Genomic DNA, 13,062 nt, shown 5'->3' with positions numbered 1-13,062 from the left:
AACTCTGTTTGCACCTAGAGAGAGATTCGTAATTGCCCCCTTTTCCGTATTGAAGAAATCCTGTGGAGACGGGTAGGATTAGGTTTTGGCAAGATAGGGGGCAGGGCCCTGGAGACCCACGGCAGCTACAGCTTTAGCAGTCACTCGTGGCTGTGTAGAAGGAACCCGGAAATACCATGGTGTGGAGTAGATGACAGTTTTCCTGAAGCACAAATGTGACTTTTGCAGGCTGAGAGGCTGGGGCTGGAAGTGAAGTACTTAGCCTGTGCCGCTGAGTCCGGCCTCTGGTTCTCAGGTTGGCCCAGTGCTGTATGACACAGGTCAAAGACACAGCAACCCTCCTGGACTACGTGTCACTGCATTTCACAGGGAAGTTGGAGGCTGTGGTGAATTTGTGAACTTGAGAGTCCCCAGGCTTGTCTGGATTCACCTTTTCTGCCCCAAGCACTGGTGCATGCATACCCTGCGAATCAGGAGTGCAGGCCGTGTGCCCCGATGTTCAGGATCCCAGGTGTCCCACCACTCTGGGAATTACTAAACGCTGGCCATCAGCCGACCTGGAGTCTTCACTGGGGCAGAGCAGAGAAATCACAGTTTATGCAATAATTTTGTGAGATCTACCTTTTTGGGAAAAAAAATAGAGCTGGAGTAAGATGGGTTGACATGGGAAAAGTGAGGTGGTAGATGAGGAGGGCATGGGAGGTGGGAAGCTGCAGCCACTGTGCGCTACCCAGGGGCTGTGTTTCCACACGCACTCCTGATACTTCACAGAAAGGTGAACTTTAAGATTGAGGATGGTGGAGGAGGGGTTTTCCTAGGAAAACAGAGTAGCGCTCTCGGCCTGGAAGGAGGAGAAGCAGCATTAGAGAACTTCCTTGGTTCCTGGTCGTGTCAAGAAACAGAAGTGGTTGGAAGGCATGGTGCACACGGAAGGAAGTGAGCCGCTGCCTTTCTCTGAAGACCACAGCAATCTTCTGCCCATGTTTTGGTGGCTATTTTTAGAATGGTTGCTTTGCTCTTATCTCAAACCGAGATTCTGACATGCTGTTGAACTTGTCAGTACCTGATTGGCAGTTTGATTCTGTAGAAGAAAAACTCAGATGTGACCCTGGACACCTGTTGTCAGTGCAGGTGGCTACGTGTCCTTGAGCTGTCCCTAGTGCTTCCCAGCTTTGCTTGGAGCTGAGTGCCGTCTTTGTCTGTGACAGTGACCTGATCTAAGCGTGGAGTGGCCCCTCGCACTATAGACACGTAAGCAGTCGACATAGATGTTAAAAAGTCTCAACTGTAAAGCCAGTTACCCCTACCTTGGGCATTTTAACCATCTACACCTCTGTTCTCTCATCTGAAAATGCCTGCCCTCAGGATTTTGGGAGGCAAGGTCATGTATGTGAAGGTGTTCTCTGTGAACTCTGGGCACTTGTACAAATGAGTCTGTTTTTACTCAGCGGGTATTAACGTATCTTGAGAGTTACAGAAAAGGTAGTTGCGATAACAAGTTTTGGTGCCCAGGAAGCCTGCTTCCGTTACTTGAGAGACGTGGAAGGACAGGGGAGACAGAGAGATGCCGGCTTCTTTTCTGAGTTCCAGGTCTCGTGGGTCAGTTCAGATCATCTGTCAAAACCAGCCTAGTTGCAGTCACCTTTGGTGCCGAAGGACTAGCCCGTACTTTTTCTTTTTAAAATACGCATAGATTTAGGGGGTGCAGGTGCAGTTTTGCTCCATGAATATATTGCTTAATGGCGAAGTCTGGACTTTTAGTGCATCCGTCACCCGAATAGTGAACGTTTTACTCTGTAAGCAATTTTTCATCCCCCACCTCCCTCCTACCCTTTTAATTAGTTCTCTCCCATCCCGAATATGTAAAGAGGTTCTGTTAAGTTTATGGTTTGCCTTTGTAACTCGTTCTTTGTATCTGGATGACAAAGAAAGAGTTACAAAGGCAAACTATAAATGTAGGTGGGCTTAGGGGTTAGGTAGGTGTGGCAGTGCCGTGTGTGGGGCCTGCGTGTGGAGGATGTGCCCTGCTGCACTTCCCAGTGAAGCTACAACAGTACGACTTCTGTTTCAGCTGGAGGAGGAAGCCGGGACCGTAGCTCGTGAAAAGGCGGAGAGAGGTGGACACTCTGCTGTTGGGAGTCGTGCTCTTGTGTGATGTTTTGGGGAAACGTTTATTTTTAATCCATTAGTAACAGCAAAGCTTATGAATAAGTCAGGCTTCGGCACACATGTGTCCCTGACTCTAAATATTGCTTGCTGTACTAGTTATGTGGAAATGGTGGAGTTGACTTTGGAACTTGGCGTGACTCAGCTTGTGAAGACGCAGGCGATGAAGCAGCTTGCGTTTCTCTTTACCGGTTACGGTTTCTGCTGGAAGCCATGGTGAACTTTCTAATGGGGAGCGTATTTTCACAGTGTAATCAAGTGATTCCCCTCAGGTTGGCAGGCAGAACACCTACCGCTCTCAGGGCATTTATTAGGGTGTTTATTACTCACCAAGTATCCGGTGCTGACGATCCACTTTTGCTTTCTGTATCGTCAACCAATGAGGATGGTCAGACGACAAATGTTCGTTATTCTCTAGTTAACAAAAGCGAAAGAAGTCTTACCTGCCACTTAGAAAATGCGTTCTGCGGGACCTAAACGATTTGAAATCGTAGCTCTTTAGCCACTTAAAAAATTCTTGGTGCCTCGGAGTTTCTCTGTGCAATGATAAAATAGATTCTGGAAACCTATGTTGCTCATTGTTTCAAACTTAAGTACAGATGTTAAAAAGGAATGGCAGTTTTGATGTAACTGAACACTTTATGTCTTACATTTTCCCCACAAATGCCTGCACTAACAGGAATTCCGGCTAGTTATGCTTAGGAAGAGATTTGTGACCTTTGAGACTAGCTGTTGTCACTTGACATTCAGCTGCTGCGAACTGCCCAGAAAGGTCAGTTTTCTGTCTTGGCCTTAATCCTCTCAAATCTCCCCCTCTGGTCTTCCAGGAACTTAAAATGCAGAAACCTGGTTTGAGATAATAACGTTAACATGTTAGAACTTCAGCTCACAGTTCCCCAACCGGCGAGCCCTGCCAAGTCAGGAAATGTAAAAGTTCAAGTTCTCAGAGTTGTGATAACCCCACAGACCTATTGTGGTGTGTTTTGCATGATTTTGTCGTAATTAGGGGCATCCTAGAGTTTCTATCAAATGCACACACTGCATGTTCCCCGAGTGGCCAGCGTGGTGTGGGTTAGGGAATTAAGGGCTTTGGAAATACTTACTTGCTTTTGCTTTCTCTCTGGGATTCTTAGGCAAGTCATTTTAACCTTTCTTCTCTTATCTGAAACGCCTGTCTCACGGGGCTTTTATAGTGTTAGGTGGGATGATATCGGTGAAATTGTTTTTTATGAACACTAAGCATTTCTGAAAATAGGATTATGTTTTCTGTCTGTTCAAGTACAGAGTATTAATGTATTTTGAAAGTGAATGGTTAGATGCATATTAACTTATTTACTCATCCTGTTTTAATATATTACATTGGCATTTTGTAGTTTGACGTCATGAAGCAAGTAATCATAGATTTTTTTTCTTTTTCTGTGAGGTCCAAGGGCATTTGATCTCTGCCAGGCTGTGGAGTCGGTGGGCCTGCATCATTGCAGTAACGCCTTCGTGACATTCAGTGGTTTTAGAATCTAGCAGGTCTGTAAATTTCTTGAGGTTTTTGTGGGGAGAAGCAGCATTAGCAATACAGAGAGCCTGTATTGAAAACATCGGTAAAACGTCCGTGCCTTATTCTATCTCCCTATCTTTTTGTCTGTATTTTCTTTAACTGACACCTTCTGTACTTTCAACTCTCTTTTTCTCTCATTTATGTTTTTCTTTATTTTATTATAAAGGAGCACTTTTACAAGACTAGAGCTAGATGGGCCCTTGGACTGCCGTGGTCCTGCTTCCGGACCGTTCCTGAGGGCTCTGCCAGCCCGTGGCGATGTTCTCCTGCTCAAGGAGAAAGAAATGAGAGCTGAAAGTGGCATTCAGTTTTAAAGACTTCATTTATTCAACTTAAAGAACTATCGATCAGTCTTAGACTGTGTCCTTCTTTTTTGATGTTGAAATATTCTTCTGGGGGATGATGCAGTAAATAGTAGACAGGTCTTTCCTTGTTTTAGTTTGCTTTTAAGAAGACCTTGTCTGGCAAAACGAAAAGTACAATATATGTGTCCCCCAAGTTTATTTTTAATGTTGACAGTGCATGAAATACCGAAGTTGGGAATCACTGATAGAAATGTGGGCTGGTTTTGTGTGTAGTGCTGGGCGCTCACGGGGCAGCTCCTCCGTGCCTGTCTGGTGAGGACGCCCACTTACCTCGGGGTGGAGTGGGGGCGTCACCGCCAGCCTCTCGCTGCAGAGCTGCTGGGGCAGGGCCTGTGGGTGGGGGCTGCGGACAGATCCTGCCCCGGGAGGAAGCAGCTCTCTGATACGAAACCACCTTCCAGAACCTGGACCCAGAGAGAATACTCTACTCATTTGCTGTTAGAAAACAAACAAACAAAAACATTTTTTTCTAAGCAAAAACATACATATTTACATACGTAATGTATAAAAATATACATTTTTTTATATATAAGGGTGCTTGCCTTTTTTGGATTTCTCCTTTGCTTTCATTTGCACACACACTTTTGCATCACTTGAAGGAAGGAGGAGCCCCCTGGGTTCCTGTGGCCTCGGCTGCTGTTACAGCCTGGCCTGGTACCACGGGCTTTTGGGGTAGGACCGGCTGCCATTCAAGGTGCTCAGCCAGATCTCTGGGCTCCCACTCCAACAGGCAAGGTCCTTTTGAGCAGGACAGGACCACCTTAGATCCTACAGTGGGAATCTAGGCCTCCAAATCTTGCAGTTCTGGAGTGAGAAGTCGTTGTCCGGCCTCAGAAGTGAACACCACGTAGTGTGACTTACAGGCTCAACCACCATCTTTTCTTAGACTCTCTGTAGGTCAGTAGAGCCCGTCTGGGCACTGGCTCTTGGCCTTCGATGCAGAAAGGAAAGGAACCAGGCAGAGGATGCTGGTCCGTGAGGAGGGAGGGAGACAGCTGCGGGTGGCTGGGCTGTTTGCGAGTTCCCTCTCCCTGGAGGTGCCCCTGCTGCCCGAGGTGTGCTCCGAGGACCAGGGGCAGGGGCGGGCGTGATAGCCCCAGGCGCTGTTTGGTGCATTTCTAACCAAGCGCGGTCCGGTCCATGCTTCCCGTGCATGCCTTCCCTGGCTCTCTGTGGACAGAGCCTGTGCCACACGGCTGTGCGTGGACGTCAAGGTGAACCGCCAGTGAGACGGAGAGCAGGAACAGGGAACTTGTGTTCATCGAAACAGCCTGCGGGGGGTAGTGCCTCAGACGCGCGCTTCTGCTTCTAACTGCAGTTGAGCAATAGAAGGACCGGGACCGTGGGTGTTTCCCGCTGTGGAGGAGGGAGTTTAATGACCAGAGCTGGGGCTTCTGCCATCAGCTTCCCTGGAAATAACACCCCACACAGCCCTGCCCCGCAGTGGCAGAGTGCTCGCCTGCCTCTGGGCTTTTCTTGGAAAAGGCATTTCTAGGAATATCGCTCTGGCTTGGCCTTGTGCCGAATCGTGTCCATGACTCAGGTTTCGCGGGGGGGCTCTGAGCAGCCGCCTTGTTGGCATCCTTCCGGCTCCTGGCGTGGCGCCGTGAGTAGCCCTGTCGTGATGCCCGCACAGGGGCTCTGCAGCCCAGGCCCCTAACGCAGTGGTGGGTAGGAGCTATGTCCTGTGGGCTCTACTGGACTAACTCTCACTGCAGACGGAACGAGCTACCGGGGGTGGTGGTGCCGAGTGGGGTCACCTCTCCATAACCTCCTCAGCTCCTTCCCATGCCCACTCGGCTGCCTGGGCACGGATGGGTTTGGATGGTGCCAGGCTGAGCACACACCCCTCTTTTATTTTGAGATGTGGCAAGGCTGACTCTTGGACCCAGGTTCAACCCCACAATATGTAAGAAGCCCGGTTTCACTGTATTTGTGGTTGGGGACGTGCAGATGTCAAAGCCAGATATAAGAAGTGGTTCCCACTCCAAGGTTTCAGTGGAGGGATTCAGTTGTCATCTTTACAAGACCTTGGTGAGGTTCACAGAACTGAATGTGACCCGGTCCTGTCCCCAGTCAGAGGGGCACTGCTGGCTTTCATGTTGCCGTGTGGTCTTTGCCGTGTGTTCTGAGGTGCTCTGTGGTTTTTCATTTACTCGGGCGGTCGTCATTCATTTCTAGACTTGCTTTTGCTTTTTTGGCTGCTGTGCCTGCAGACACGGCTCCTTCTGAGCAGAAAGAGACCCACCCGGAACAGACCAGAGCGGGTCCTGCAGCGGGGGCAGCATCTTGGCACCCGGGGGGGGCCACAGCAGTGTGAGCAGCCTGGGGCACCAAGGAGGGCGCCGTCCAGCTGCACCCCTGCAGCCAGCCAGTCAGCTGCCCCAGCCTGTGCACTGGCCTGTCTCACGTGTGCAGGGGCCTGCAAGGAGGGCAGGCCCCTGGTGTAAACCACCAGGCAAGTTGCAGACCAGCCGTCTGGAGCCATGTCTGGGCCAGATGAGTTGGCTCAAGGTTTTCAACATTGTTGAATTAGTTGCGTAATATCAGGTAGCAGGAATTTGGCCACGCGTGGCGGAATAGCATGTCTGACTGACACACGACGTTCTAAGGGAGACACGCTTGGCAGCAGGTAGTGCAGGTCCGAGCACGGCGCTCGCTCCCGGCTCCGTGGCGGGAAGTCAGGGGCAGAGATAGACCATTTTCCTCTCTTCAGGAAGGGAAAGGTTTTCCAGAAGTCCCTACCCATGGCCTTTCCGTTACTTCGGCGCGGACGGGAAGTCCGTTACTTCGGCGCGGACGGGAAGTCCGTTACTTCGGCGCGGACGGGAAGTCCGTTACTTCGGCGTGGACAGAGCTGCAGGAAGACAGGACGTCCTTCCCAGACAAACTCAGTGCAACGGACGTGTCTTGCTCCCGTTCCAGTACCTGCAGACCACAGACTTCCCTGCCAACCCCACGTGGCTAGTCCTGCTGAAGGGGTGGGGAGCTCCCACCTGGCTGCCTGGCTCTTTGCTGGGGGCCAGGCTCCTGCCCAAGAGGTCGCCTTGGTGCCCCACTCTGCTGTGCACTTGGCTTCACGGCCTGGCTGTGGTGGGTGTCTGCTCTGAAGTCTCCTTCAGCACGGATACCTTAGATTTCGGGATTACAGCAAGAAAGCAAGAATCCTTTCTTGCCTGCTGTGTACCAAGCCACCTTATGAGTTTACGTCTGGGAGCAGTTATCCCTGGAACAGCTAACAGAAGCAGATGTGCTAGTTAGGGATGTCAGGTCAGAGTGTGGAGTCCTTGATTTGGTCCCCTAGGGATTTGTGCTTTGCTGACACTTGGAGTTGTTGCAGAACATGTGTGTGCATGTTTGCGCGTGCGTGCGTGCACATGGACAGTTGCTTCTGCTCCCTGGCCGTCCTCATCTCACTGAGCATCTACCGTGAGGCCGCTGAGTTTCTTCTGCAGTCGATACTGGGTGAGTTTGTTAGGCCGTGCCTGAATTTCTCATTCTTACTACACTCATGTGCCCTGGCGTTCTGAATGTCTTAGTTTATCAGAGTCCCTGGCAAATTGTCAATATTCAATCAGTGTTTAAAGAGAAGTCAGTTTAGTCCATGGGCAACTTTTGCTGCTTCATAAGCCATTCAAAGGTAGAAGACATTGGAGAGGTACATGTGCTCTCCGTCCCCTGAGGTATCTGCACTTAACCCACAAACCAGTCCAGAATGAGGTCTGAGTGGCGCGGGACACACATGCCGCTTGGGAGCGCACCAAAGTGGGGCTTGAGTCCTGCCTGGCTTTGTGTCTCAGGGGCTTGGCACACGGCCGTGCAAGTAGGCAGTCCCTGAACTACTTGCTGAATGAGTGACAGCTGGGGGCTGATTGAGTGACAAGAGAAAAGGGCAGTCTGAAGAGCTAAGAGTTAGAAGAAGAAAGGATTAAGGCATGCGTCGTCATTTAGAGCTTATTTCTATTATTTATTTATTATTTATTGAGACAGGGCCTCGCTCTGTCGCTCGGGCTGGAGTGCAGTGGCATGATCTCGGCTCACTGCAGCCTCAACATCCTGGGCTCAAGAGATCCTCCCACCTCAGCCTCCCAAGTAGCCGGGACTGCAGGCATGCACCACCACACCCAGCTAATTTTTTTTTTTTTTTTTTTTATTTTCTGTAGAGATGAGTTTCGACATTTTGCCCAGGCTGGTCTCGAATTCCTGAGCTCAAGTGATCTGCCCACCTCAGCCTCTCCAAGTGCTGGGATGATAGGTGTGCCCCTGCGTTCAGCCTATTTAGGACCTTAGTTTGCAGAGCATATTGGCACGTATTATCTCATCCGGCCTGTGAGATGCCAGCCCCACTTTATAACTGAGAAGATAAGTGGCTTGTCCTGGGCCACATGTTCCAGTAAATGGCAAAGAGGGATTAGAGCCAGAATTTCCATCTCCCCACAGCTCTCCACTGAGCTGCAGACAGGACTGCCAAAGTCCAGGGAGACCAGTCTGAGAGAATGCTGTTAGATTTTCCAGATTGCCAGGAGTAAATTAGCTTTTAGGACTTGGAAAGCCCACACGACATGGACACCTTCCTCACCCGTGTCACGGTGGCCTGCACCACCCACAGCCGGTGTGAGGGTCCCTGTGTGCTGCTGGGGCTTTGAGGGGCTCAGATTGAACATGGGGGGGCTGTCCAGACCTCTCCCAACCCCAGTCCGTGGTCGCTGTGAGTTTCAGGGATTTCTTACAGAGAAATTCCAGGCAACCCACAGCCTTCCCTAGGCCTCAGCATTGTAAATGACGGCTTCTAAGGCAGAGACGCTGCAGCCGCTTCTAAGGCAGAGACGCTCCGGGTTTTGATGGTACGGGACTGGGAGAGCTTTCAGTAAACTACAGGAAGAATAAATTCTGGTTTCTTTTTTTTTGGCTCTGTTGCCCAGGCTGGAGTGCAGTTGCGTGATCTCGGCTCACTGTAATCTGTGCCTCCTGGTTCAGGAAATTCTCCTGCCTCAGCCTCCCTGGTAGCTGGGATTACAGGTGCCCACCACACCCAGCTAAATTCTGTATGTTTAGTAGCCTCAGCCTCCCTGGTAGCTGGGATTACAGGTGCCCACCACACCCAGCTAAGTTCTGTATGTTTAGTAGCCTCAGCCTCCCTGGTAGCTGGGATTACAGGTGCCCACCACACCCAGCTAAGTTCTGTATGTTTAGTAGCCTCAGCCTCCCTGGTAGCTGGGATTACAGGTGCCCACCACACCCAGCTAAGTTCTGTATGTTTAGTAGCCTCAGCCTCCCTGGTAGCTGGGATTACAGGTGCCCACCACACCCAGCTAAATTCTGTATGTTTAGTAGCCTCAGCCTCCCTGGTAGCTGGGATTACAGGTGCCCACCACACCCAGCTAAGTTCTGTATGTTTAGTAGCCTCAGCCTCCCTGGTAGCTGGGATTACAGGTGCCCACCACACCCAGCTAAGTTCTGTATGTTTAGTAGCCTCAGCCTCCCTGGTAGCTGGGATTACAGGTGCCCACCACACCCAGCTAAGTTCTGTATGTTTAGTAGCCTCAGCCTCCCTGGTAGCTGGGATTACAGGTGCCCACCACACCCAGCTAAGTTCTGTATGTTTAGTAGAGATGGGGTTTCACCACGATGGCCAGGCAGGTCTCGAACTCCTGACCTCAAGTTATGCACCTGCCTCAGCCTCCCAAGTTGCTGGGATTACAGGCGTGAGCGACCGCACCCAGCCGTGTTATGGTTTCCATTACATGGTGGATTATTTGATTACAGCAAATAATAATGTAGTATATGTTTCAAGAGAGCTACAAGAGAAGCTTTTGAATGTTATCACTACAAAGTGATAAATGTTTAAAGTGATTAAACATTTATCAGGTAATTATCCTGATTTGATCATTTATACAATGTATACACGCATTGAAGCGTCACACTGTAGCCCATAAATATGTAGAATTTTGTGTCAATTATACATAAAAATCAATTAAGATTTTAAGAAAGAAGCCTCAGGTAGAAATTTCTTTTCATCATATATTGAGTAAAGTAGACAATGTCATTTCTCTTTTTTCTTTTCCCAGGACAAGACATTTCAAAGAAAGTATTAAATTCATTCATGAGTGCCGGCTGCGCGGTGAGAGCTGCCTCGTACACTGGTGCGTGTGTCTCGCTTTAGCGTGTTTTGGTCGGCTTGGCTTCTTGTCAAGTGTTTTTCTGTGTGTGAATAATGGTTTCACCTCCCAACAGTTTGCTGTAAACTCTCGGTCTCACATGCGTGCTCCGTGTGTCCAGTGCTGTGTGTTAGTCACCGTTGCCTTCTGTTGAAGGAGAAGCCTAACTCGTTTTGCTTTTATTTTTTTTTTTCCATTTCCACTGTTAGGATTTCTGTAGGGACCGTGAAGGTTACTGGACAACAGAAACTTCCCTTTGCTGGCTTGCCTCCAGCATTTCGTCAGAACAGCCTCTTACAGATGACACAGATTCTCTAGGCTCATCCCTGAAACCTCAGTGGCTTTTTGGAGACACTGTTGTGTTTTTCTTTAGGAGACTTGATGGTAAACGTGGATTTTCAGTATCGCCAAAATGACCCAGTTTAGTGACAGCTGTCTGTCTGCATTCCGCTGTTTTGTGTCTGTTTGCATTCTGCTATGTTTTGTGTCTGTTTGCATTCTGCTGTGTTTTGTGTCTGTTTGCATTCTGCTGTTTTGTGTCTGCATTCTGCTTTGTTTTGTGTCTGTTTGCATTCTGCTATGTTTTGTGTCTGTTTGCATTCTGCTATGTTTTGTGTCTGTTTGCATTCTGCTATGTTTTGTGTAGATACACACACACGTACACACAGTGAAAAGAAAGCTGCTGTATCACATTTAACCCGAGGATGATGCATCTGAAGCTCTTGGCCGTGCGCCTGGCACAGAGAGAGTCCTTAGTGAAAGTGGGATGGCATTTTTATTACCACTCGTAATCATACTAATAACATGGCTAATTTGTTCACGGAACCAGTCGCCAAAATTCTGGAGCCAAGGCTCTGTTTTGTAAGTGCTGGGCCGGACATGTCCCCTCTCTGTCTTGAATGAAGTGTGTTATTAATTAACTGAAAGTCTAACAATCTTTTGACATTCCCCGAAACAGTTACTCTGTAAGCTCGTTAGGTCTGTGAAGTGGTAACTCCTGGGGAATATTGCTGCTGAGGTCGGTGGCAGCCCTGCCAGGACAGAGGGGACGCAGGGACCCAGCGCATGACATCCAGAGAAGCCACCTGTGTAAACTGTGGTGTGTTCTGAGGGCCAATAACCCATGACACGGGAGGACGCTGATAGTTCAGTTGTTTTCAGAATGGTGTCTGCAGTTTCATACAGTTCTTGAAATCACATGATTTTTCATCTCACTTGTTTAAAGAGTAGAAAGCGTAATAAATACAAATGTAGGATTTTAACGTTCATTTCTGTTTGGCTTTAACATACCTTGGGGGTTCAGGGAGCCAGTGAAAGCGGAATTCTGGGGCTCCCGCTGCTGGGCCTCTCCTGGCTCCTGGTGAATGTGAATCTCCAGGGTTGCAGCCCAAGGGGATCTGTCTTCTAAAATCTCTCCTAGCAGTTCTACTACAAAACCCTAGTGAAGAGCCACTACATGAGAGTGGGGTTTCCAAATTATTGTTTATATTTGAATATGTGTCGGCCTGATATTCTAGGAATTAATATTTCATACAGTTAGGTACCTCTAAAGATAGGTTTTTCTAAAAGCGAGACATTTGCTAAACTCCCCCATCCTAACCTGTTGCTAGAACTCTCCAAGTCTGATGAAGCACAGCCTTCCTGTGACCACCCTCATTTGCATGTACATGTAAAACGGGCCTCCCTCGGCCCGCTCCAGGTAACTGACCCTAACCGTTGCTGGCTGCAGGGTGCCTCGCTCCCACCCTGCAGACACAGTGTGCCTGCTGCGTACTCTGCGTATTTGTGTCAAAAAGAGCACAAAAGTAAGGTTGGGTAAGGGCTTCTGTATGTCGTGGGCTTTAAAAACTACAGATCTAGCCCTCGTGTAGCTAAGAAAACTAGACTTCTAAGGAACATGAAGCACCCTAAACAAACGTAGGTTATAAATGGGTTTGTCGTGTAGACCTTGGAAGCCTCAAGTTCCCTTGGAATCTCAGTTATGTCATCTGTCTGGGGAAATGGGGAGACCTGAGGAGGGGCTCGGAGCAAGGGGGCATCTGGAGCCACAGCTCCTAGAAAACCAATAAACGAAGCTCAGGCAGTGGAGGAAAGCGTGCGATTCTGGTGCCAGGAAGTAGAGGAGGCTGGTGCGCTGAGCGCTGAGTGGCTCCCTGGCAGTGAGCTTGCTGTCCACACATCATCCAAGGCACAGGGAGACTTTCTAAACAAGGTCCTCAGAATCCCCCACTCCACGTGGATTGGGCGATGGACCCGGGGATCTGAAACTGCCCTCACACGTGTGCTTCTCTTGGCCCCGCAGCCTGGCCGGGGTCTCCAGGAGCGTGACGCTGGTGATCGCGTACATCATGACCGTCACCGACTTTGGCTGGGAGGACGCCCTGCACACCGTGCGTGCTGGGAGATCCTGTGCCAACCCCAACGTGGGCTTCCAGAGACAGCTCCAGGAGTTTGAGAAGCATGAGGTCCATCAGGTAAGCAATTCCTAGGGGACATCAGAGATTCAGGCCGGTGCCCCTGGGCAGTGCCCACAGTCTCCGTACACAGCCAGCATCATGGCGTTTGGAGTTGAAAGGCCCACGGAGGACATCGGCTCCCAGCGCGCCCAGCTGCGCCCCCTCAGAAGTCATCACACATCCCCTGTGCACCTGCTGAAGCCACAGGCGCCAGCTTTTGTCGTTTTCCTTGTGCCTGGTACCCCCACTAGCTTGTTTCTCTCCCTTTGGGTGACGTACCATTTCCTTGGTCTGGCCTATTTTCATGTCCTAGGCCAGCACCTTGAAGGAGCTGTTACTCCTCTTGCTTGACCCTGGCTAGCCAA

At 49.8% G+C, this 13,062-nt stretch overlaps 1 protein-coding gene across 8 annotated transcripts in view; it reads left to right on the top strand.

The window, feature by feature from the left end:
• The window catches only part of DUSP22 (dual specificity phosphatase 22), a 58,363-nt gene that overhangs the window by 42,283 nt on the left and 3,018 nt on the right, over positions 1–13,062 (top strand). For all 8 annotated transcript variants that reach the window (XM_077998618.1, XM_077998616.1, XM_015135395.3 and 5 more), the window contains 2 exons: positions 10,152–10,226; positions 12,544–12,715. In XM_077998618.1, the coding sequence (XP_077854744.1) occupies positions 12,590–12,715 (126 nt within the window). In that variant the 5' untranslated portion in view covers positions 10,152–10,226; positions 12,544–12,589. The remainder of the gene's footprint in view (positions 1–10,151; positions 10,227–12,543; positions 12,716–13,062) is intronic.

Source organism: Macaca mulatta, chromosome 4 (assembly GCF_049350105.2).
Source record: "Macaca mulatta isolate MMU2019108-1 chromosome 4, T2T-MMU8v2.0, whole genome shotgun sequence".
Classification (NCBI taxonomy): domain Eukaryota; kingdom Metazoa; phylum Chordata; class Mammalia; order Primates; family Cercopithecidae; genus Macaca; species Macaca mulatta.
Note: the sequence above shows the minus strand (reverse complement) of the source record. Positions and strands in the feature narration are given on the sequence as shown.